At 41.3% G+C, this 21,940-nt stretch overlaps 1 protein-coding gene across 6 annotated transcripts in view; it reads right to left on the bottom strand.

Annotated features, from left to right (window-relative positions):
* The window catches only part of LOC105486024 (doublecortin like kinase 1), a 351,355-nt gene that overhangs the window by 83,656 nt on the left and 245,759 nt on the right, over positions 1 to 21,940 (bottom strand). For 4 of the 6 annotated variants that reach the window (XM_011748660.2, XM_011748664.3, XM_011748661.2 and 1 more), the window contains exons 5-6: positions 18,396 to 18,512; positions 2,706 to 2,800 (exon numbers count right to left, since the gene is read on the bottom strand). In XM_011748660.2, coding sequence (XP_011746962.1) covers positions 2,706 to 2,800; positions 18,396 to 18,512 — 212 coding nt within the window. Of the gene's footprint in view, positions 1 to 2,705; positions 2,801 to 3,715; positions 3,942 to 18,395; positions 18,513 to 21,940 lie in introns of those variants that run through there. The other 2 variants (XM_011748663.2, XM_011748662.2) reach the window with 2 other exon arrangements.

The raw sequence follows: 21,940 nt of genomic DNA, 5'->3' as shown, positions 1-21,940 counted from the left end.
TGCAGTAAAAAGAGTTAATTTATTCTTTGAAGTGTCTTCTTTTAGCACATGCCATCTTTCACTTATGTCAGTATTTCCTGCATAGGAGTATAGCCAACCATTTGAGAAGACCATTAACCAAATTTGAAACAGGATTAGTTTTTAGGGATCTTCTAGGCCCATTTTAACTGGGAGGGATTATTTGATGCAGTTGCCTACATGCTAAGATGAAAGCTCCTCTGGCTAAAGCAGCTGGGAATGCCTTCATACACTGACACAGCACATGGATGCGGACGTTCATTTATGGCCCAAATTCAAAAGCCTGGATATGGAACCATCTTAGAATATATCCAGTGCCCTGCCGCACAACATGTGCTCAATAAGTGTTTTCAGATGGTGTAAACCCTTTGTCCTCCTAAAACAAATGGGATTTTTTTTTCTCTCAAGTATGGTGTTTGCACTGATCATTTAAATGGTAAAATGAAGAATCTATAAGACAGCCATATCTTATAATCATTCCCCAAGTACAGGAAATGTTAATTATATAAGCCAATAGCCACAGAGCTGAATGGAAATTTTCTGCCTCAATTGGACAAAATCATACTAAAGTGGAAATACAGAAAGCAGAAGAAGCGAATTCTAGCCCCATTCCGCCAAGAAAGGGACATCTGAGCATAGCTTTACATCCCTACGATGGAGGTCTCCTCAATAAACGAGCAGGGAGAGAAGCTCCCATCAGCAGTGGGAATTCCCAATCACTCTTAATCTCAACAACTAAGCATAAATGACACCAATAAATCCTTAATCTGAGTTCAATTAGCTCAAAGTATAAAGAGGGATTTCTATGCTAGGTGTCCTCTAGAAAGCACACACTCTAAGAGAGAGAATGTTCTCAGAAAGAGGGCCCTTCCTGCTCTGTATCTAATGGCGGTCCCTATAGGTTGATGCCTCACTGCATGATGTTTACAAGAAAAGAATGACTGACCAGCTCTTCCTCCACTCAAGGACAGGCCTTTAGGAGAGTAAATAAATTTGGCCAATTCTTTGAGTTTTTCACGAATGATTCCAACACCTTAAAATCCCAAATTAGACTGTGGCCAAGAAAAAACCATAGTGAAAACACTCAAATGGAAGTAGAACAGAAGTATTGGACTTTCTATCTGGAAAGAGCCTTCTTGTTTTGTTTTGTGTTTCCAACGGAGACCCAGAAAAGATAACAGGCTTATCTAAGATACCATGGCCATTTAGTGGACAAGCTGGCATCAGATCCCAGGCTTCATCAAACACTCAAAACAAGCTCCACCTGATGCCAGGTGAATCAGTGGCGAAAGATAACCAAACTTGATATTTGGTGCAACAGGCTCCAAAGGAGCTAGGGACCAAATGAATCTCCCTGCCCCACACTCTTAGACGTCTGGCAGCCTAAAGACACAACCTGTGCAGAAATCTTGAAGAGAGGGCCTTCCATCCTGGATGACACCTAATTTTATGGAACTCAGAAGTTTTATTTTTTTTTAATTTTAATTTTTATTTTTTTTTGAGACAGAGTCTCGCTCTGTCGCCCAGGCTGGAGTGCAGTGGCCGGATTTCAGCTCACTGCAAGCTCCGCCTCCCGGGTTCACGCCATTCTCCTGCCTCAGCCTCCTGAGTAGCTGGGACTACAGGCGCCCGCCACATCGCCCGGCTAGTTTTTTGTATTTTTTTTAGTAGAGACGGGGTTTCACTGTGTTAGCCAGGATGGTCTCGATCTCCTGACCTCGTGATCCGCCCGTCTCGGCCTCCCAAAGTGCTGGGATTACAGGCTTGAGCCACCACGCCCGGCAGAAGTTTTATTTTAAAACACATATTAAAAGAAACCAAACTCAAGAATCTAGCATTTGAGTGCAGTAGACTGGAAGGAGTCCTCGCTTATTAAAGTGTTAGGTGAGCACCATCATGAAACCTCCCAGAAGCGTACATTCCCCCGACCTTGCATCTGAGATTAGGACCATAAAGGGCCTTCCGTTTTTGGCATTGTACCTCCCCTTTTGCCTCCTTCCCACTACTTTTATTTTTGCCTTGGTATTACTGGAAAAGACAAACAGTACAGGTTGTGACAGGATAAGAACAGTAGTCTCTCCAACCTGAAAGAAGCGCTAACCCTCACCCTCCTCCTTAGCATGGAGAAGCTAACAGTTTCCAGTAACTTTTTCACTGTGGTCTCCAAGCTCAGCCAAATTGCCCATAAATGCAAGTAGTGATGAAAAGGTGCTCAATGTGGGTTTCATCCACAAAAGCACGTGTCATAGGTTCCCATCCCCTACCTCATGGACCCTCTGCTGCTCCGGGGCCCCATCTGTACCATAAGCAATTTTCCACCAGGGCCCTCCCCTCCATTCACAGCACTTCTTCTTTCCCTTAATGGTGACATCTAATCAAACTCATCACAACTAAGAAGGCTTATAAACTAGTGCTAATAAAGCCTTTGCAGTCAGAACAAAAAGAGAAGTATGTAAAAGTGAAGTAGCAAAGGTGCATTCTTCTGAGTTAAGATTTGGACAAGGTTAAAGAGAAGCTAAAAGCCCTGAGTTCTAGCTAAACCACAGCAATAAGCAACTCCCCATTGGTCACCTCCTCTTCTAGCTTAGATATCACCTAGAGACGAGCAGCACGATTTGCTGGCACCTGTACCACTCTGCACCGAGGCTGAGACAAGTCTGAAACAAGCAGCTTGCTTATTTCCTTACCCTCTGCTTCCGCAGGCTTCCTGGGCTGGTGGGTGATGGACTTGGCGACTTGCCTGAGCGCGGAGTAGAGAGCTGACTACCAGGGGTTCCATTAACTAGAAATACAAAGAATCACACACAGAGAAAAATGGCACGTTAAATAATTTTCATGACAAATCATCTCCAGGAAATAAACAATTATATAGAGAGCTGTGTACTAGAACTCTAGACACCCTTCCATGTGTACATTGAGGAAGAGCTTTGGGAAGTAGCCTTCAGAGAGTCACAGTTTTGCAAACCTGTGTTTCACAGAGCAGTAGGTTACAGAATTATTTTTTAAGATGTACCTTTCACAACTTTCCTGATGAATGTATTAACGATGCCTTTAACTGTGCCAGCAGGGACTTTAGGAATGTATGGTCCTGAGACATTTTCAATGAGGTTCATTCTTAACTCTTCAGTTTAGCTACCTAGTACTACCCAGCAGGAATAAATATAAGCACAGATCACCAGTGACATTCCAATGACCTGATAAATAGATCACTGTATTTGTATAATTAATAACCCACTTCTAGAAAAATGTCCTGCATCCACCTCTGTCTTGTCCATCCCCCCAGCCTGATTGTGATGGACCTGACTTGAACAGGACAGTCACTGGCCACAGACGCTGAGAAACTCCTCACAGTTTCTCTTTGCTGCCTTTGAAAAGAAAAACTGCTAACAAGTTCAAATCACTGGAATTCTACCCAATTCTCAAGAGTTTTATGCATATTTGCACTAAACTGAACTAAAGCCACAGAACTCAAGTAAGCAATTCTTTTCTCTAAGTAACATCATCTCTGACAACAGAATGAAACACTTAAAGACATGGTTTTATAAAGATGTATCAGGTCGCCTCTATTTTACCTGTAAAAATGACAACATTACAGCCCCACAGTCAGTGAAGTAGAATTAACCAGGAGACACATAGATTCTTGAGGGTGCAAAATAAACGCTTTCCACAAGGGAGAGCAGCAATGCATTTCACTTACCTTCTATGAGTTCTAACATGGACACAGTCTTAGTGTTGGACCTGAATACCAAGAGCAGAATCTCGTCTCAGCACTAAGCCAAGCACCCGCGGAAACGGGAATTGGTTGGATGAGTTTAAGGATGGCTAAGGCTGCTCCCAGAGCAGGCTGAATGAGATGCAGGATTCATCAGCAGATGCCTTTTCTGCGTAAAGCTGACGTCTCCCAAGCAGCAGTGGGAGGTGCAGGTTCTGTCTTAGGCTACATCAAAGGTGTCAATTAAGCCTCTTGCCAACAGCAACCCCCACCCCGACACCACTCCCTCCCGGAAGCCCCGGTGCTGTCAGTACTTTGCACTGAATCATAATGAAGTGGCCCTCGGGGCAAGAGATCCAGTGACTCATTTGAAAATCGAAATGACAATAACTCTTCTAAAGCCTGGTGACTACCAGGTAATCCGGAAACCCTACACAATTCAGTGGCAAGGTAGGATGTTTATTGATTTTTCGCACTCGATGTTTTCCCAAAAACTTACAACCCTGGAAAGTGGGAAGCTCCTTGTTTTGTCATCTCCTCCAAAGACCTTAAAAAATGTCACATACCCCATGCTGCATTAATTTGTAGTTTTGCTTTTGAAATGTATTTGGCAACTCCTAAAAATAGAAGCCTAAAAAGTTATGTATGTTTTTTTGTTTGTTTGTTTGTTTGTTTGTTTTTTGTTTTTTTTTTTGCAGAGAGAGTGAACTGGAAAGCTAAGAATGCTTTAATTTGCTTGCATGCCACTCTCCTGTCTTTGCTGAGTGAACTTCACGCTCGGACCTCATCACATTAGACTTCCTCAGCCGGTAGCCTCTAAGGAAGGGGCTCAGAAATAGGCAAGGATTAAAGACAAAGGCAGAAGCAGAGCCTACAACTAGTAAGGAAGGGATGCCTTACTGGTTGGCTGGAGAACACATTTTGTGAATATATTTTCTTTGCCCACCCGCATTCTACTGCACATCTTTATGTCATACCTGAAGGCTACATAGATTGGCAGAAAAAATGAGCAAATAGGGAAGCGAACACAGTGTTAACACTTTTTACTTTGAGACTCTGATCTTACCCAGCTAATGGAAAATTAAGAAAGAGAGACAAAGGACTCACAAGAAAACAGTCTCAGGAATACTTTGCTTTAAAAACCAAAACAAAACAATAAAAGTCTGTACATATTTAGTAAGTACCCATTATATGTGTATCTCAGTTTATTGAAGGCATTTTTATGCACCAGTCAATGCACTTAAACCTTTTATATATGCACATATATGCATCTATATGCATCAGCATGTATGTATATTACATCATTTAACTCACACAATAACTCTGTAAGATTGGCAGTATCATTTCCACCCATTTTACAGGTGAGGAAATTGAGGCTTACAGATGATGAGTCATTTGACAAACAAATATGGAGCAAAATCTAACCTAGGCAGTTCAAAACCTGCACTCTTACTACTACCTTGCCTTACTGTGTCAGCCCTTTAGCCTACAGGTAAATCAGAGAACTAAGCTAGTAATTACAATAAAGTATTTTGAGAGGGGAAGTGAGGCAGGATAGTCAAGGAAGTGACCATGCTCTTGGGATGCAGCAGTGGTGGTGACCTCACAGCCAATACAGTAAGCCTTGGCATTCGCATTGTAATTGAGCTCATGTAAGCAAAGCTATCTTCAGGAGGGACTGTCCCTTCTCTAGAGCATGTGCATTTTGATTTTAATTGTCATCAAACTGACCCTTTGCTCATTTATAGTGAAAAACACACCCCTGGGTGGAGATTTAAGATGCTAATGAGACACGTGATATATGAACATGCACGTACAGCTACAGCGCATGTGCACCCAGAGGACCACCCAGAACATGCTTACTAGCAACACCTCTTCCCATCTCCTTATGAATTATCATGTAAGACTCTCATAAAGGGGGTTTCTCCAGCAATAATCAACACTGCCTCACCCTTACAAGCAGCTCACCCTGAACTCTCTCAGGGTATACTGTTCATTCTGCATCTAACTTTCAAAATACTCTTTTTCTTTTGCAATGAATGACTCTCTGCTGCATCTCCTTTGCTGTATGTCTCTTGTTTAAATTCTTCTAAACTAAGAAGACAAGAGCCAAGGTATCACAACAGCCATCAACAGAAGTATTGGGTGTTGCAACTGGAATCCTAATAACCAACAGAGTCAGAGTTGGCCTATGCCCTTCATAGAGGGCAGTGGATACAGGAGTTAGCCTGGTGAAGCAGGAAGGGCACAATGAAGGAAAAGTGTCCTCAGCCCAGGGATCCCCTGTTTCAGGGCTGGATGCAAGAAAGGAGGCCAGTGTGGTGCATTGAAGAGATTTAAATAAGTTAGTACAGCAAGTATGTGCGGTGGGAGGGGGAGGAGTTTCAGGAATGAGATGGAGGCAGGGGTCACATAGTGAGCAGGGCTTTAAACTTCATGTTAAGGAGTTTGGTTTTTATCCAAAGGGCAATGAGAAGCAAAAACAAAACAAAACAAAACAATAAAAACAAAAACAAAAAAGATTTTAAGCAGGAGTCGCAAGATCAGGCTTGCATTTGAAAATGCTCTCCAGAGCTCTTGCCCTGTCAAGAGTGGATTACAGGGAAACAATACTGGGTGCAAGGAGAATGTCAAGGTAGGAGAGAGTGGGGCACATTTAAGGGTCCTATGGTAGAGATGCTGACGTGGCTGATCTAGGGTAGTGCCATGGGGTGGCGGTAAATGGAAACATTCCAGAGAAATGTAAGAGGTAAAAACTATAGAACTTGGTAATTGATTGGCTGTAGAAGATTAAGGCCAAAAGGCAGCATGGTTGCAAGAACACAGAGAGTTTGGACACTTTGAACGGAAGCACCTTAGGTGACACCAGTTCTGCCATGTAAGTTGGTACAATGTTTTCTGTTTTAGATGAAGAAACAGGTTTAGTGGCGTAATTGTCCAAAGACAAACAGCTGGAAGATGGCAGAGCTAAAACTGGATTTCATTTAGGTCTTACTCAAAAAACTTCGCACTTTTCCTATGAGTGGCCGGTCCCGGCACCTCAAGGCATGTCCAGAACCCTCCTCGCGTCTGTAGGGCTAAGGATGTCTAGGTTTCTCTCTCTACCGCCGGGACCCTTGGATCTGCCTCCTTTAGGTAAGGTTGTTGCAATAGTAAAAGTAGTTTTTGCCATTAAAAGTAAAGCAAAAACTGCAATTACTTTTGCACCAACCTAATAAAACCACTGGGCTCAGTGCTTCTATTTGCATGGCCATCTCTAGAAAAATGAAACTCAAGTGCCAGACAAGTCATTTACAATCAAATGTTTTTGGAACACAACTTGTCTGAACATTGGGAACAGCCTGTATTCTTAGGGTCAGAGCTCTGTTCAGACTCTTCCTCTTGGCCGTGCAGAAGAGCATCAGCAACTTCTTAAAATGGTTCTTGACATCCAGAAAGCATTACACACCTTCTGGTTGAATCACTGCTGGGATAAATAATTTTCTTTCATAAATAAGTTTGACACATGTACTGAGTTCACTTGGTTTTTGCTCTGTAATGCCAGAAGTCTCTAAGTGCCAATAACAAGGCTTTGTTTCTTATTTAATAGAACTTATTAAAATTCAACTTAAAATGGCATTATTTTTCAGAGGCCCTTATTAAACAATTCTTTATCTTGAATGGGAACAATTAAGCTAATATGGTTGTTAAACAGCCGAACAATTAATTATTTCAATCTGAATCCACTAAACTCTGAATTAGTAAAGAACTCATTAGAATCATTGCCTTTACCCAGTTCTGGTCTCCTTTGCTTATATCTGTATAGGCACCTTTTCTTATTTTAAAAAATAGGAAATGTCTTCCTTTGCTGTGCTTGTTACCCTTGAATGAGAAGTGCTCAACTTCAGGATGGATCATTCACTGATACCATGAGGACCAATGAACATCACTGGCCACCAAAGAGCTGTGGAAGAAATCTCACTGCAGAGCTGACTTCTATCCCTCTCGACGGTACATGACCCTCCTTTATTTCAACTCAGCTGTCACCTAAGCCTGCCAGGGATCCAACAGCATATACTGGTCACAGCGCATCGTTGAATAATACTCCTCAGGAAGTGTGCAGATCCGCTTTTTCCTTCATCATTTCAGACAGGTGAACCCACTCTTGTTCACTAACTGGAGCCACGAGTCCAGGGCTCTAGATATCAACGTATCAGCACACATAGTGTACACTTAATACATGCTAGATTCTTATTGCTCCCTGTCCTCTAGATGCTTATGATTAAATATCAAAGTTACTTTAACCATTCTAGAATTTGGAAATACTTGGCTTAATTTACAAATTCATTGTCCTTTTAAATGACTTTCCAGGCATATGTAGGTTAACCCTTCTTTTTGCAGTTACATTCCTAAAAGTCTCAGACACCAAGTGAAAGCTGAAATGTTAGTAAGTATCTCAAATTGGTTCTGAAGTCAGAGAAATCTCCAAGTGAGACTATCTAATTAAAAGATGTGCAACTTTTTGGACATGAAATCCACCTTACTGTTTCCCTGTCTTCTTTTAGCACTTAAGGCGGCTCATTTATTTCTGGTGCTGCACTTGTCAAGATTTGGGGAGAGAATGTGTTTGCATATATGTGTGTGTCCTTGGGTTTGGGGGTGGCGATTCAGGCATGCTGCCAGGGAGATCTGGCTTCCTGCCTTAGACTCTCCTTTACTCCCTAATCATGGTGTAGGCTGTTCATTCCCTAAAATCTCTTTCTCAGCTTTTGTTCCTTGCTTGCCACATTGAGAAGAAAAAAAAAATGCAGGGGGTGGGGGGGCACATTGGGGATCAGTTGAGACCAAGAGAAAAGAGATAACTACCTAACAGAGGGAAGATGATGTACTTTTTCCCTAACTGTAGCTTCCTGGGTGCTCACCTCATGGGCGAGGTGGAACTCTGATTTTCTCCATGTCTGTCTTCTCTTCTTGAACTCAGACAATGGGTCCAATTCAAAGAAACCATCTACTGAGAATAAGGGGAAGGAGGGGCCCCAGGAACAGAGGAGAGGGAGACAAGGACATGGCTCTGTGAATTAATTTTTTAAATAAATACTTCCAAAGGCTCCAAACCTCAGGAAATTTAGGCAACAGCTCCTAGTATTTCTCAGTTCATTTGTGTGGTCCACATTTACCCAGTAGTTACCATGAACTCACAGTCACTGCAGAATGCACAAAGAACCCCTGCTCTCAGAGACCTTGCAACTGAGCAAGGTGGTACAACGTGTCATCAGTGAATCAGCTGCCGCAGTACTGCAGGGCTGGGGAAGACCCTGGACAGCGAGGTGATCCGGGAAAGTGGCAGAGGTCTGCAGGGCCAGACTGGGTGAGTGGGCTTCAGACAGCTGAAGAAACAGAGGAAGACATTCTAGCAAGGCCAAGTGAGAGGAATAAAGGGATGAGGTGGAAAAGCCCAAGCTGGGGACAATTTAAATTTGTTTCTAGGATGGAGCATGGGTCCAGAGAAGAAAAGGGAGACATAACTGGAAAGGAAAATGTCCTCTACTTGAGAATGAGTCCAGACTTTATTTGGCAGACAACAGGTGATGGCAGCAGGTTGGACATTGGTGCCCAGGGCAGATGTAAGATAAAGTGGGAGGATGTCAGCTAGTGATGGCATCACCACAGGGAGAATGGTGACCCACTGAATGTGGACAGGGTGGGGAGAAAAGAGTTGGTGACGATTTGGGGTACAAGAAAAAAAATTTAATTAAACAATGAAAAAAGACCAACTAGAGTCCTGTGATATAAAATTAGGCAATTTTTGGATCTGATCCCTATCAGCTGGGATTCAAGAACAGGCTATGGTTATGACAGGGGAACTAGGGACCACAAGCACCAAGGGTCAGGGTGGATGGTGGTCCTGGGGCTGATCCCTACCAACCAATTGCTGCAGGACAGCTCCCGCTAGAGTAAAGCCTGGAGCCAGCCTGGGAGAGGACCCACGGTGACCCCCAAAAATGATACTCCCAGACCAGGTCCCCCTGCCATCTGGTATTACCCATTCCTTTGTAAGCCACAGTGGCGTCCTCATTGCTGAATCCTATGATTCCCATTCAGTTCTCATGCTACCTGACATCTCAGCATCAAGCATTACTGCCCCTTCCTTCATCTCAAAACTTTCTGCCCCTTTGACTTCTGTCTCTGTACTCTTACTGTTCTTCCCTGCTTCTGCCGATTGCTCTTAGAAATGCAGACTTACCCCATGGTTCCATTTACATCTTTACAAATCTGTTCTTGAGGCAGCAGGGAGGTACCTTACATTTCTATTATTCAAATCACTACAATATACCAGGGTCTCCCAAATATATATCGTTAGCTCAGATCTCCTGACTTAGAACAGTTTTTTATTTCCAGTTGCTTACAAACATTTCCAAATCACCTCACACTCCACATATCTAAAATGAAACTCAGTCCCTACCTCTCCTCATTCAACAAACCTGCTTCCTATCTCTGATTCCTCTCTCTTCTTCTAGCCTCACATCCAGTTCAATTTCTGGTTTCATTTCCCTTTGAGGTCTCCCCCATTCCCAACGATGCTCTTTCAGTTCTGTCTGGACAATTTCATTTCAGGATGACTACAATGGCCTCATAGAGCCTTCCTGGCCCTTGGCCTTTCATAGCAATTTTTTCTACCACCGTGCCACTGTTTCCAAAACTCAACTGCGATCTTTCATGGCGTGGTGAAAAATTCCCTTTCACTTCATAATACCTACAACCTATAGCACAAATATACTTCCACGACCCTGTGCAATTGGACCACAACCAATGGGGCTACCACTATCTTTCCAACTCTTTCTTAGAATTCTAGCCTGCGTTTTTATTGAACAAGCAACTATTCCCTAACTATGCCATATAGTTTCATGTCTTTGTGCCTTAGCTCACATTGGTCGGGAATGCCCTCCTGGCCCTTTTTTACATTCAAATGTATAGATCCTTTTCTCTTGGAAGAGCTCTCTGACCCTATTAATGAGATCTAACCTGTTTCCTCTAGATCATCACAGCACTTATTACACTATTACAGTTACGTGGTATACAGTCAAGTACCACATAACAATGTTTTGGTGAACAATGGACCATAGATCCGATGGTGGTTCCATAAGATTATAATACTGTATTTTCACTGCACCTTTTCTACGTTTACACCTGTTTAGATGTGCAAATGCTTATCACTGGTTACAACGGCTAGAATATTCAGCACGATAACATACTGTATAGATTTATAGCCCAGGAGCAACAGGCCATACCACATAGCCATGTGTAGCAGGCTACACCATCTAGGTTTGTGTATGCACACTCTAGGATGTTTGCACAATGGCTAAATTGCCTAATAACACATTTCTTGGAAGACATCCCCACCATTAAGGGACACATGGCTGTATATGTTTCTCTCCCAACTATAATATAAGCAACTTGAAGGCAAGGACTGTGGTTTAAGCATCTTTGCACCCTTGGGACCTAATGCATGTCTGGAACACAGTAGATACTCAGGAAATATTTAATTAACATGGGGCATTAACAGTAAGAGATTTATACAAGCAGTTGATGTAGGCTGCTGCCCTCAAGTAGACAGTAAGTCAAGATAATGGTTCAAGGCTTTGAAGAGTATCTTTGGAGGTTCTGCTGGGGTGAGCACTACGGAGAGTTGGTGGATGCAGAGAAAGAAGAAATGGAAGGAGGGAGGAGCCTTACGTGCAGCCAGAAATTCCAAAGACACAAGGGATGACTCACCAACCTCTTGATTTTCTTGATGCATTTTGTTCTCAACAATTCCCTTGGAGCTCCAAAGCAAAAAAGATTCTCCATACATTGTATAAGGCTGAATTCCCTACACTAAAGGAAAAGACTGAACTAAAAATTAATAGCTGGCAATCTACCTTTGAAGGTGTTTGATATAAATCAAAAGGATTTCACAAACTGGACTAGTAGTGAGCTGATTAAAATTCTCTTCACTTCCCCAGCTTTGATTCTTATCTGCATATGCTGCATAAAATATTTTTATAGAACTGTAAAAAAGTAAAATTTAAATAGCATGAATAAAAAGACTTTAGGATTTCTGGAGTCACACAGAAGTTTTAAGACTGGGCGTTCAGAATGGTGCTTTGTCATGGTAGATGTTCATGAACTAAGCCATTTGTCTTTTCCTTCTTTCAAATGTTTGCCCTTGCATCTCCAGCACCCAACGTTGCTGGTCCACTATAGATTCTCAATGCATACTGAATGAATGAATGGTTGTTGCCATGAATGGTTCTACTCCAGTCTATAAGCTTCTGAAGGGCAAGAAAATACATTATCTCATATTGGAATTGAAAGGTGTGAGGCACTCATTGGGCCTCAGTGATGTCTGCTATGGGTTCCACAGACAGAGATTCTAAATACAGGGTATCATTCTATGATAAAAAGTTGGCTATCTAAATGGAAATAAAAACTCTAAAACAAACAAAATATGCCATTTTTCTTCTCTCTCTTTTTTTTCGGAATGGGGTCTTGCTCTGGCATCCAAGCTGGAGTGCAGTGGTGTGATCATGGCTGACTGCAGCCTCAAACTCCTACGCTCAAGAGATCATGCCACCTCAGCCTCCCAAGTAGCTGGGACCACAGGTGTGCACCATTGCACCCAGCTAGTTTTTAAATTTCTTGTAGACACAGGTCTCCGTATGTTGCCTACGTTGGTCTCAAACTCCTGATCTCAACCAATCCTCCTGCCTAGGCCTCCCAAAGTGTTGGGATTAAAGGTATGAGCCACCATGCCTGGCCCCAAAGCTTTCCCAAATCCAAGAAAAGATCAAAATTTTGAAATCTGTAAGTTTTAAGGAGAACTGCAGCTATGAAACTTCAAGATAAACACAGTTTCCTTGTAAGATTAAGAAAACAATATAAAGCCAAGTGAAATTTTATCAGTCTTTATTAAAACCAAATTAATGCATATTTTATTCTTATTTTTAGAGTTATTTTGTTATAACTTCCTTATGTAGATAAAAAAAAAATTGCTTAAAAGAATTTCACTTTTGCCACTGCACTCCAGCCTGGGTGACAGAGTAAGACCCTGTCTCAAAAATAAAAATAAAGAAGTTTACTTTTAACTTACACATTTTACTAGATCTGTGTTCCAAATATATACACATGTATGAAGAGTCAACCCATATGAAACTCTTTACTCCTTACAGATTCTTGTTTCTTTAAGAAGCAGCTAGAAGTCATTTTCCAATTTCTTAGTGATTCATCCTCCAGCATCTCAGCACGCAATTTATCTGGAGGCTCTTTATTCTTTTCATGTGTTATTAAGGCTTCTGGTTTCTCTTTGCTAGCTCTGTTTGCCTTCTTTCAGCCTTTTCTGTTATGCAGACTAATCATAATTCAATGGGTATGTGAATTATGTTATCTGTGAGGCCTCGATCCCTACGCTTCTTGAGAATAGGGGCATCATTAGTGCCTAGGAAATGCCTGACACTAGTTGGTCTGTAACTGATAGTTCTGAAAGTGTAAATGAACTTTACACTTTAATAAATCACTTTGAACCACTTTTAGCGCTACGAAGAGAACTGGGTAAGGGACAAAGGGAGGATTTACAGAGGATTCTCATTCTTGTTCTAATGCTGACTTACAAGGGAGGTTTCTGTCCAGCAACGCTATTCATCAGGAATTTGGGGTAAATCATTCACCTCCTGGAACCCTGGTGCCAAGGGACTAATACTTAGGCTTATGTTGCAAGGTGTTGTGATGCTGTGAATTGCACTCTCAAACCAGGGACTAGCTTAATTTTATTCTGGATCAAAACTCTAGTAAGTGGAGGTGAAGAAATAGGTATCAAGGACTGCCAGCCTTGTGTGTCTAGAGCACCAGAAGCCCCCGGTGCCAGCCCCGAGGTGCCATTCTGAACTCTGGGACTCAGAGCAAAGCAGTTATCCCAGCCCTGCCACTGTGTTCTTATTTCCACAGAGATAATAATAACTTGCCTTACTTGCTTGCTGTTAGGAAATTAATAGGAGGATCAAAAAAGATTGAAGAAAGAAAGGCCATATGTAAACTATAATGTGTCAGGTAAATATAAGTTAACCATGTTATATTCATAGCAGCATAGCCTGAAAATTGCATAGATCTTAACTTTATAATATGCTGCAATTTCTGTATAATATAGGAAACTGAATACTGGAAGTAGAAATTTAAACACTGAAGTAGAAATCATTATAAACTTTAGGTTAATGTTTTAGGGGAAAACAAAGACTTTTTTTTTTTTTTTTTTGAGACAAGGTCTCACTCTGTCTTCCACATTGGAGTGCAGTTGTGCAGTCTCAATTCACTGCAACCTCTGCCTCCCGGGGTCAAGCCATCCTGAGTAGCTGGGACCACAGGAAACACAGGAACCATCATGCCAGGCTAATTTTTGTATTTTTTTTTTTCTTAGAGACCAGGTTTCACTAGCCTGCCTTGGCCTCCCAAAGTGCTGGGATTATAGGCATGAGCCACCACACCTGGTCTAAAGATGCTTTAACATTAAAAAGTCCGGTGGTAGTTGGGTTTGGGGCAATACCAATGTTGATGGAGTATTTAAGTAAAATTCATGTTTGAGTCCATATGATCGATGAAAAACACTAAACAGGCTATTTTAAGAAAATGTGATGCAAGCCGTATAGAGATAATTCAACGTGCCTTTCCACTAGTTCCAAAAGCCTTAGTTGAGTAGGGACAGGAGACCTGGGCCAGAGCAGTGGAGGGGCCCCAAGAGAGGGGCTTCCCTGACATCCAGCAGCTGCACTTGCGTCCAGGAGAACTGGCAAAGCTGCCGAACTCCTTAACCCCTGGGTCTGGTTCCAGGGAAAGGAGGTGGTCCTGAGGTCACTGGCACAATCCACACATTTGTGACTGGGAGTCGACTGCTCTGTGAAACTCTCTAAATTGGAACCATCCAAAGGAAAGTGGGAACAAGTCCCTCTTGGTAGCAAGTCAGAATCAAGAGACAGTCAGTGCATATAATAAGCTCTTACATAATCAGAAAATGGTTGCATGTTATCTCCTCCACGTCAAAATGCAGCAAGTTGAAAATTTTAAATGCATAAAAAGCTCACATTAAACAAAATATGATTAGTGTTACATAATTAATTTTGACCTAGAAGTTAAAGACACCTAGAAGTGCTAATTCTTCAAGAACGTGTTAATTTTAGAGTGAATTTGGACTCTACTTTCTTTATGAAAATGATACTAGGTATGACTTACCTATCACAAATTTCAAGTTAGTGCTGGTCAGTTCAACCAGGTGTCAACTAGAGTTGAAAAGGACTTCAAAGAAAAAATAGAATGTGGAAATGCTTGTTTGGAGCAACCTATTGATTTTGAGGCAATGCGTCCTACCCATTTTAAACTTCTAAAAGGAATAATTACAAATGTTGGCAGTGACATACAAGTACATTTAATATATTTGCCTCTCTTCTTGAGTTTCCAAAATTAACTTTTCAGAAATGAATATAAATTCTTATAATGCTGAATAGTAATTACATTACCAGTTAATTATAAAATGAAATTATTGCCTATATGCATAAATATCTTTTTAAGATTAGAATCATCAGTCCATTATTTAACATGTACACAAGAATCTGATCTATTCTCCATCTTTATTGACTTAAAGGGAGAAGAAAGAAAGGAAGGAAGGAAGGAGAAAGAGAGAGAGAGAGAAAGAAAGAAAAGAAAGAAAAAGAAAGAAAGAAAGAAAGAAAGAAAGAAAGAAAGAAAAAAAGAAAGAAACTTAAATCCAGAAATATCTAACAACCTACAGCTCTTAACAACAAAGCTGCTAAAAACAATGACAATAAAAAATTAAAAGCTATAGTGCCTATTGATTTTCTTAGAATATCTGTAATATAAAAAACATAAGAATTTGGCTAATCACCCATTATTAGATGTGTCTGCCCCACATTTTTTTTTTATTCATCTTATATACTGAGAGGAAGAAGATAGGAAAGGTTAAGTAAAATTTAAGTCAAAGTTGGTTTGGATGGAGAACTAATTTTGTTTTTTAATATTGATGATTTTTAATAGTATTGATATGGTTTCATTAATATAGGCTCTCCTTCTCTTTCACATCCTTGTATGATTGCATTAGGTAGCCAAAATTTTGGGGGCAATATGCTGGCTAGGCTTATGATTTTGCTCTCCTTTATTGCTCCATGGGAGTTCATCCTATAGCCCAGATTTATTTATTGATTTATTTATTTATATTTTTGTTTTGAGACAGTGTTTCACTCTGTCGCCCAGGCTGGAGTGTAGTGGCGTGATTTCTGCTCATTGCAACCTCTGCCCCCCAGGGTTCAAGTGATTCTCCTGCTTCAGCCTCTGAGTAGCTGGCATTACAGGCGCCTGCCACCACGCCTGGCTTATTTTTGTACTTTCAGTAGAGACGGGGGTTTCACCACATTGGCCAGGCTGGTCTTGAACTCCTGACCTCAAGGGATCCACCCCCATCAACCTCCCAAAGTACTGGGATTACAGGTGTGAGCCACCACACCGGACCCTACAGCCCATATTTAATCAGAGAAAGTGAGAAATGGTCTTTAGTTAAGACTGAACATCCTCCACAGAGCTCAATATTAACCTGGACAGTTGGACAAGCTCCGTTCTTCCAGGGGAGTTTTCCATGTAGCAATTCCAGGATCACTCTGTCATTTTGTGGAGGTCTTCTTCTCTATGTGTGGGTGATATTTCTCTTGAAGAGACACTTTCCCCGATATCCTGGGGAAGGGATCATCGTCAGAAAGAAATTCTCTCTTCTCCCAGGTGACTGACTCTCTGAAGCCAGGCCATTGCAAGGAGGGAGAAAAGGAAGTTGGCATATGGTACTCTCCTTTGTTCATTGCTCTTTTGGTCTACACATCAAGGTATCTAAAAGGTCTGCTCTTGGATTGCAAGAACACTGATGGACATTGTTACTTGGAGGCAAAGAGGGAGGTAGAAAGGAAGTCATCTCTGTCATGCCAGTAAATAAAGATGAACAAGTCATATCTTTCCCTCCAGATTATCCAGAGTCAAATGATTTTCTGCATTTACTTTATTTCTGTTTTCCATAACCCACTACTTCTCAAAGTGTGCATTGGAATCAGCTGGAGGGCTTGGGAAAATCCAAATTGCTGGGCTCCAGTTCCAGAGTTTCTGAATCAGTGGTTCTGGAGAGGGGGCTCAAGGCTTTGTAGTTCTAACAAGCGCTCAGGTGATGGTGATGCTGCTAGTTTGAGAACCACTGCCTTTACCTACTGTTTCTCAAAATGTGGGCCATGGACTACCAGATCCTAATCACCTGGAGTACTTGCTGAAACACAGGTTTAGGTCCTTACTCAGAATCTCAGGGTGTGGGGGGTCAGGATGACAAACTTCACCAAGTTCCCAAGTGACTCTCATGAACTCTAAGCTTTGGGTCTACTGCCTCATCCTTTAGCAATGCCTCATCTTAGGGCTCCATCCTATTTAGATGAGCAGTGTCATACTAAGGAAGGAGTTCTCAGCTCACCCTTAACTACAGAGGCAAACAAGATGCATCTCAAGTGCCAGCTGTGCTCTGAAACATATTTCCTGACTGGCTAGGATGCAGGCCATGCTGTGGGAAGGAGGCATTGGCAGCCCATCGATGCCACCCTAGGCTGAGAGTCAGAGGGGAAGGTGGTCTTTGGAGATCTGTCTAGAGAATAGCAGTAATTGGTAAAACTCCAAGGGGAAGGAGACTCTTAGAGAATCAAGGTGGGCTGGGTGGTCTAGTTGGCCCATGACCTGTAACGGTCTATAATGATCCACCCTATTGAAAGTTCCTTCTTAGGCAGCCTCAGCTGAGAGCTCTTTTCACACTCCCCCTGGCCAATGCTGTTGAGTAAAAGAACGCCTCCAAGTAGGCCCCAGAGGTCTTTATTCTCATTTGTAAGAGCTTCTTGTCTTCATAAAATCAGGTAACAATCACTTTGACATTTGTATCATTTAATAATTCCCAATCAACAATTTGTGTCATTTAATAAATAATTCCCTTTAATAATGATACAGACTCTTCACCTGAGATAAATGAATAAGAAACTTTCTAACTGACTTCATGTCAGTTTTAAAACAAAAAAGGAGAAGGTAGGGTTGAGGTGCTCATCTTGTGCATGCACAGCCTCTCCAACACCAGCACTAGAACCCACTGAGAGGCAGGCTCAGGCCAAGGTCATTGCAGCAATCCCTGCTCCACCCTCTCAATCTCACTACCTTTAGCTTCAGAGACATGAAAGGAAACTGAGAGCCAAAAGTGTGTTTAACAAAGGTTCAGCGAATACAAATGGGAAACTTGTCATAGGCCAGTCTCAGGTAGGATAAATGCTTTAACAGAGACTTCCAGAATCTGAAAGATTAACTTCGATGATAGAAATGATACAAGATGGTAACGTTCTTCTATTTGTGGGCAAATCTGGGTTTCCTGAATCTTCACTAAGCACATATTTTGAAGCTCAATGCTTTTTCTTGCAGCCAATATGCTAGACTCCAGCAAATCTGTTCAACCGCTCTAACATGTTCTAAAATTATAAACCGGAACCTACACTCGCTTAAAAACCTCACACTCTGGGCTTTGCACACCCTCTGCTCATCCTGTGTCAGGAACAAGGCAATTTCTTCAAAATCTCCTCTGCTGCTTTACCTGAGCTGGTGGAGGCAGGGGACTTGCTGCGCCTGGACGGTCCTGGGCTCTTGGTGGTGCTCCTGCGGGATGATGAAGCTATTTTGGTGTAAGAAGTGGACTTCACCACTCGACATTCTGGGGAAAGAACAACAACCACACGTCATTATGGGTTAATGGCACACACACCAACTCAAAATGCACAATAAACCTGGAAGTAGAAATATACGACCATCCTCAGTCACATCTACTTCCCACCAGACGGATTCTTTTTTTTTTTTTTTTTTGAGACGGAGTCTCGCTCTGTCGCTCTGTCACCCCAGGCTGGAGTGCAGTGGCCGGATCTCAGCTCACTGCAAGCTCCGCCTCCTGGGTTTACGCCATTCTCTGGTCTCAGCCTCCCGAGTAGCTGGGACTACAGGCGCCCGCCACCTCGCCCGGCTAGTTTTTTGTATTTCTTAATAGAGACGGGGTTTCACCGTGTTAGCCAGGATGGTCTCGATCTCCTGACCTCGTGATCCGCCCGTCTCAGCCTCCCAAAGTGCTGGGATTATAGGCTTGAGCCACCGCGCCCGGCGACAGATTCTTGTCTATGACAATGGAACCAAGAAAACAAAGAGGAAGGACACGACGGGCTTCTTAGACATGGAAGTAAATAATACTTCAATCCCCCTAGGTTACATTCCTTACAATAATATTTTGGCTAGATTGGGAGTGATATAGGCTAATAAAGAGGTGTTTTGTTGGGTTTCTGTCTACTCACTCCTTGAGTTATCTGTATGTGTGGGTCTCTTAGGATAAACTGTTGTTGCTTCCAAGGAAAATGTTAGAAGAAAGGTCAACTTCATAAACCAAGAAATGTGGTGGTGGAAGATCCCACCCACCACAACAGGACCAAGTTTATTACTGTGGGTCCTCACGGAGATAGTTGTGTGTCTTTATGATATGTGGGAGATGTCAGCATTTGCTTGGAAGGGGTAAAACTGGTGAAGAGGTGGTATTTCCCTGCAACAAGGGCATCCTGCCAGCCTGTGCCAACACACGAAGCTGCCACAGAGCTTATATTGTGTCTGTGAAATGGTTTGTGGCTTGAGGATAAGAAACAACTTCACTTCTATTAGATTTAAATTCTCAGTGTTCACGTCCATTATATTCAATGCTGAACATCTTAAATGGCAGAGAGCTTTCTATTTCTCTCTTAATGAGCTCCCTTGACCAATTATGATGCTGTGCAAAGCCACATATCTTGTTCTCAAGAAACTGCTTCTAATAATTAACAAAAATTGTATGCTTGTAAGGATAATCAATGTTCACGGTAGATGGAAAAATATAAAGCATATTTTAAAACACCCCCAATAACCCATGATCAAATGACACTTTATTTTTGGAGGGGGGTATACAAACTTCTAGAATTTTTTCTATGCATTTATATATTTCAGCATTAGGATTTGTTGATACACATTGATCTGTCACCAGCCCTTTTCACAATACAGTATCTTGTGAGCATTTTCACTCTGTTATTTAATGGCTGTTGAGCATCCGACTGCATGGAATACCATAATTTACTTAACTGAATTCCTACTACTGAATATGTAACTTGCTTTCAGTATTTTACTGTTATAAATAATTATTCAGCGACACCTTTGTAAGTGAGTATGCAGTTATCCTATCATTCCCTTATAATAGATTTAGTCCCTGGCACTTGACACTTAGTTTCTAGTAGCCAGAAACCAAGGGTACACTGGGGGTGCTCAGAAATATTTACCGACCCTTTTCTTTTTAAAAAATTATAAATTCAAAATTAAAAAGATAGCAATAGCTATTTGTTCTTTCCCCTTCAGTATCACTACCTTTGTGATATTGTTCTTTCCCCTTCAATATCACTGCCATTTTTAAGTGTATGGATCTTACCATAGCTTTTCTAAGTCTTATATAAAGACATATATACATAGCCAGGTTTTTGTTTGCTTTTTATAAAAATGGCAAAATAGTGACATATTTTATATATTTTTCATATTTATATATTATAATCATCTTTCTTGGTCAATCCATAGCAATCAAAACCGTTTTTCTAAACCCTGCATCATATTTTGTAATATGTTTATATCACAATTTATTCAATCATTCCCCTATTGATGGAAAGTCAGGTCACTCCTTAGGGATTTCTTCTTTGTATTTTCCAACTTAAATAAAAAATTTTAGAGACAAGCCTGGCCAACATGGTGAAACTCCGCCTCTACTAAAAATACAAAAATTAGCCAGGTGTGGTGGTGGGCGCGAGTAATCCCAGCTACTCAGGAGGCCGAGGCAGGAGAATCACTTGAACCTGGGAGGTGGAGGCTGCAATGAGCCAAGATCTCAAAAACATAAATAAATAAAAATAAAAAATTTTAAAATTAAAAAATTTGCTGAACAAAGTGGATTTGGTGAGTTGAAAGAGAAGAACTTTTTAAAAGCTCTGAATGATGCCCTCCAGAAAGTCCAACTCAAACAAATTGTACTTTTTTTTTCCTCAAGACAGAGTCTCACTCTTGTTGCCCAGGCTGGAGTGTAGTGGCATGATCGCGGCTCACTGCAACCTCCACCTCCCGAGTTCAAGAGATTCTCCTGCCTCAGCCTCCCAAGTAGCTGGGACTATAGGGCACCCTCCACCATGCCCGGCTAATTTTTGTATTTTTAGTAGAGATGGGGTTTCACCATGTTGGCCGGGCTGGTCTCGAACTCCTGACCTCAAATGATCCACTCACCTCAGCCTCCCAAAGTGCTGGGATTACAGGTGTGAACCACCGTGCCGGCCTCAAATTGTACTTTTACAGACAATGAGTGGTCATTTGCTGGGTCCCTCACTGAGGTTAGGTATTATATTTTCAAAAAATCTTTGCCAATTTCTAAACAAATATTGGATTTCCTTTTTTGAAATCTGAATTGGTTTGATTGCCAGTAAAGTTGTACATTTTTCCCACATACATATTAGCCATTTGGATTTCTTCTTCTGCAATTACTTATTTATGTCCTACTTTCTCTTATTGGTTTGTAAGAGTGTATTCTATATGAAAATCTAACACTTAGTCTATCATGTTATAAATATTTATCTTTGTAGGTAGTTGTTGAAATATGTTAGCTTTTCAAATGTGGTGAACCTTTTTAGGATAGTAGTTTTAAATTAAACTACTTTCACTTTTCCATTATATATTTTAAATCGCATTTTACGCTTTAGTAACAACAAACTCATAATCATTCCGGATCTCATTCTGATGCCTGACTTTAACTTCAAAATTTTTCTTCCCTATCCATGCAATTTCTAATTTTCTAAATTCAAAACATGTTTCTCTCTCTTATATATTCTGAATTGCTTTATATAAACATCGTTTTCTACTTTTTTTCTAACATCTAAACCAACAAAGTAGTTTAAATTGTTTAGTAAGAAAAGATGTGAGTGTATATGAAATACAGATGTTATAAGACAAGAAATAGGAGATAAGTCATGGCAGAGAGTGTGTCCTAGAGAGTCTCATGAATTGAAATGGGGAAAATGAAGAGGGAAGATTAAAAAGAAGAGGAAACAA

The sequence above is a fragment of the Macaca nemestrina genome, chromosome 16, assembly GCF_043159975.1.
Source record: "Macaca nemestrina isolate mMacNem1 chromosome 16, mMacNem.hap1, whole genome shotgun sequence".
Taxonomy (NCBI): domain Eukaryota; kingdom Metazoa; phylum Chordata; class Mammalia; order Primates; family Cercopithecidae; genus Macaca; species Macaca nemestrina.
Note: the sequence above shows the minus strand (reverse complement) of the source record. Positions and strands in the feature narration are given on the sequence as shown.